The sequence below is a fragment of the Lactuca sativa genome, chromosome 8 (assembly GCF_002870075.4).
Source record: "Lactuca sativa cultivar Salinas chromosome 8, Lsat_Salinas_v11, whole genome shotgun sequence".
Classification (NCBI taxonomy): Eukaryota; Viridiplantae; Streptophyta; class Magnoliopsida; order Asterales; family Asteraceae; genus Lactuca; species Lactuca sativa.
Window position 1 is genome coordinate 190,246,640 of NC_056630.2, and position 4,063 is coordinate 190,250,702.

Sequence of the window (4,063 nt, forward strand, 5' to 3'; positions counted from 1 at the left end):
ATCTATAAAGTAGAATGCTATTACATTATTAAAACAAACATATTTAATGCAGTAAAATCAACAAACACTGTACAATTGGAATAAAAGGAAGCTAATATGTGCTATAAAGAGAATATGTGTTATAAAGATTGATTTTTTATTTGCTTTTTTGTGTTGTTTAAGTAAAGATGTATAAATTCAAGGGAAAACCAGGAACACATAGCAAAACTTGTAAAACTGAATAGAAAAAGCGAAATGGAATTTTCACCAAAAAAATCGTAATACTTCATAAAGGTAATTCAATCCAAATAAAATAATGTCAAATAGTTCCAACCATCAAAGCAAAACAAACCCACACAAAGAAAAAACAAAAGTTGAAATAGTTTTTAAAAGGGAGAATCCACTTAAAATATCCAATTGGGCTATATGCTTAAAGATGCATTTATTTCTCTATTTTTGGAATCAAAAGTTCCATCTTGCCATGTCCCGAAAAGCCATCATCCATGATAGTTGAACGCACTTTCGTCGATGACATTGCTAGTGGGTCATCAACATCGTAAACTTCATAAAGATTGTGCTTTAGCTCTGCATTGGGAGATACAACTTTAGAAAAACGGTATTTGGCCAACGGACTCGTCGCTGTGCTTTTCTCAACATTAGAGGCTGGAGTGTTGTTATCTCCGATGAATGATATTGCATCCTTTTTTATGTACATAAAAAATGTTAGTTAAGTAGTAATGCAAATAAAGTTAAATTAAAATTAAACTTTAAATCTAAAATAAATAGCACCTTCAAATTGGTAGTTTCTTGAGATGTGACTTCAAAGGTTGCAGTGTTGAATGAGTCGGAATCAACATGCTACCAATAAGAACATACTAAGAATGTCTTAAACTATATAATAGTATAGGGATTAAATAAATTGTGCAAAATTAATACCTCGTCAACTGTAAACTTCTTTTCAAGTTCAGAAAGTATTTTACGGTCAGCAGTCAACTTGCGTATTGAATACCCTTGTACTTTATTTTTCAAATTATATTTAGAAACTTCAATCAGAAACACAAATTTCCTCTCAAGCAAATCAGTGATTTCAACTGGGAAAATAGCAGTATTACCATCCTACAAGACAAATGGAATTGAATAACATGTAAGATAAAACATGAGAAGAACAATTAAGTTGTGTAGTAAAACAGACCCAACCTCATTAAAAATTTCCAACAATTCTTGTGCGTTTTTTCTTAAAAGCCTATTTGCATCACCATCAAAAAGAGTCAATGAAATTACTCCTGTAGGATCTTCGACTCTAATTGGGATTTTAAACCTAAACATATTAAAAAACAATAATGAAATATTTCATTAATGTGTAAAAAAAATAATAACAATGAGAAAGCATAAAGCATGTGTTCAATACCTAGGAAGAACAGATACAACTTTATTGTTGCAGATTGAGGATGAGCACACAACCATTTTTTTGTCGTTTGATCCATCATTTAGCTTAATGTTCATCATAATATCTTCATCAACCTTCTTATAACACGATTTACATCCCTAATAATACCATGAAAAATCTGTGCACACACGCTTAACTGTACCAAGCACAATTACTCGGCTTACCTATAAAAAATAGAAGTTGTTTTAGTATACAATCAATTGAAATTAGGTAAAACTTGAAAAAAAAAATACCTTTGTGATTTCTTGGATTTCGGTAATGGGTTTGAAGTCATGTTTCAAAAGAAACTCATCGGTCTCAGAATACAACAACAGGGATGATGAATCTTTGCTACGATTAGCAGACAGATTTTCAAAAGAATTTTTGGAAACCAAACTGTTCATGAATAAAGTTTAATTTTTGTTATGTAAAAATGCATAAAAACAATACAATATTAAGAAAAAAAGATGGAAGCTATCTAACGTGTTCTTGAACAGTAGGATTTCTTCTATGTTAGCATTGATGTAAAGCTTGGTAACAGAGTACCAATTTGAAACAGACAAACGACCTGCAAAAAAGAGTTATATTTCAGGTTTCTGTGTAAAAAATGGAACAAATATTAATTTTTATGTTGTAGTTATTTGAGTAGGGTGAAAACAGTACAATTGGTTCCCAATAAAATATACTATGATTTTGTTGTTTAAAGTGGGAGGAATTTTATACTTGTTAAAGTATAATGTTGTTTTTTGCTTTTGATGTTTTGTACTAAATTTTACTTTTGGAAAAATAATATAAAGATTCAGGGGCAAATTAGTCATGAAAAAGAATAATAGTATACGTTATAATGAAAAAACTATAAAACATAATTTTATAGGGTACAAATCTGCATATGATGCATATTGTCTATAGGTTAGTTGTTTAATTCAAGCTTTATTTAAAAAATTGGATTTGTGAAGGGACAATAATGGTAACCAAACAAAAAATATTATTAAAGTAAGAAACATACCTCAATAATCAGACACTTTTCCAAACTGAATAATTATTATAACAGTCCTTTCTTCCGGATTATTTGACACATAATCAACAAATTGTTGAGCATACTCATCCCATAAAGTAACACTCACTTTTCGGCCTCTGAAAACATGAAGTAAGGGGAAATGAGATTGTTATACAGGTAAAATAAAATTGTTTGTGTACAATAAACGATTCTCACTCTAAATCTTGGATTTGCACATTCTGTCTACGTGTTTCCTTGCCATGCTTTGACATAAAAGTCTCAATTGGAAAATATAAAAGCACGTGACCAATTACATCTAGAGAAAATCAAAGTATAACACAAAGTAGAACACAGGTATTAGGAATGGTAATGTAAGAAAGAAAAGTATAATAAATTAAATAATTAAATTTAGATTAAGCACTAACCGACTGGTGTTTTTTCTGGAATATTATTTTCAATGATTGTTTGGTAGTTCTCAAAAGAAAAACCGTACAGAGGACCCACAAAATCATTGGATTTGGTAACCATTGTGATTGGACAGAAATGTAATTTGTTTGAATTATTCACAAATTTGTTATCCGCAGTGTTTTCACCAACTTGAGGATTCTCGATATAATAAGATTCATTTTCAGCAAGCATCTTTTCAAATCTGAAAACCCACATACTTGGAACTTGAGCTTCAATTTTAGTACCCTATATGCAAAAATCATAATTTAGAATAATAACATAATTATTAGAATACAATTGAGAAGTAGTATGCTTAACAAAAAATGAGTCAAAAAAAAACTAAAAATTGAATAAATACCTCTTCATCAACTAATATCATATCAATACGAAAAGTCTTCTTCTTATCATAAGTTAGTTGTTTAGTCAATCGAATGACTCAAACTTTCAAAGTGAACTTCTCATGCGACAAATCAAGTTGTCCAAGTAGTGTGATGTTTTTTGGAGCCATGAATCTGTAACACGCAGGTTTCCAAAAAACCTACCGTATTTTTGGGTTTTTTATTAAAAAAATTTTATAACCAATAAACATTTGTATATGTTGTCGATTCTTTGATTTTAAAAAAAGAAACTGTAGGTTTCCTAAAACCTACGGTTATATATATATATATATATATATATATATATATATATATATATATATATATATATATATATATATATATATATATATTTCATTTTTCTTCAAAAACAAATTATTTCTACGGAATTTTAGCAAGTGTATATATGTTGTGATTCCATGTTTCCATTTTGTGATAAAGTATGTTATTTTTTATGTATCGATTATACCATACAATAGCAATGTACTATCCATTTGAAAAAGTTTCTATGTGTATAATGGGTAGATACTTTGAAGTATAATGTATTAATAAAATAACATTGTGTTTTGGTAGTTTCGGGTTATAAAATATTTTATTATCACACCATTTTCAAAGTACAATGTTATATTTGGTATACTATTAGTATAGAAAATACAAAAAATGTTGTCAATTATTTTTCTTTGTTATTTTATACAAACTAAATAGAATATATGAAATGAATGATTAAGTGTTATATTGTGTGATTTGTCTACTTCTCTAACACTGTTTTTCTTTTATACAACTTTATTTAACCTTAATGTTTATTTAATTTTGTAGCTTCCAAACAAAAAAATTATG

At 28.4% G+C, this 4,063-nt stretch overlaps 1 protein-coding gene across 1 annotated transcript; it reads right to left on the reverse strand.

The window, feature by feature from the left end:
• Window positions 1-1,095: 1,095 nt before the first annotated feature.
• LOC111875839 (uncharacterized) lies at window positions 1,096-3,228 on the reverse strand. Its single transcript, XM_042897345.1, has 7 exons — window positions 3,208-3,228; window positions 2,828-3,095; window positions 1,889-1,973; window positions 1,660-1,801; window positions 1,582-1,590; window positions 1,388-1,524; window positions 1,096-1,297 (listed from the first exon to the last, which is right to left on the reverse strand). Exons 1-7 carry the CDS (start codon window positions 3,226-3,228, stop codon window positions 1,096-1,098), a joined length of 864 nt encoding a protein of 287 aa, XP_042753279.1.
• Window positions 3,229-4,063: the final 835 nt, after the last annotated feature.

Excerpts from the sequence above, each read along its gene's own strand:
- LOC111875839 (XM_042897345.1), bottom strand. The coding sequence starts at position 3,228 with ATGATATTAGTTGATGAAGAG. Across the intron at positions 3,096-3,207 it reads TGATATTAGTTGATGAAGAG|GGTACTAAAATTGAAGCTCA; the intron begins GTATTTATTCAA and ends TTTTGCATATAG. Across the intron at positions 1,974-2,827 it reads TCCAGAAAAAACACCAGTCG|GTCGTTTGTCTGTTTCAAAT; the intron begins GTTAGTGCTTAA and ends TCTTTTTTGCAG.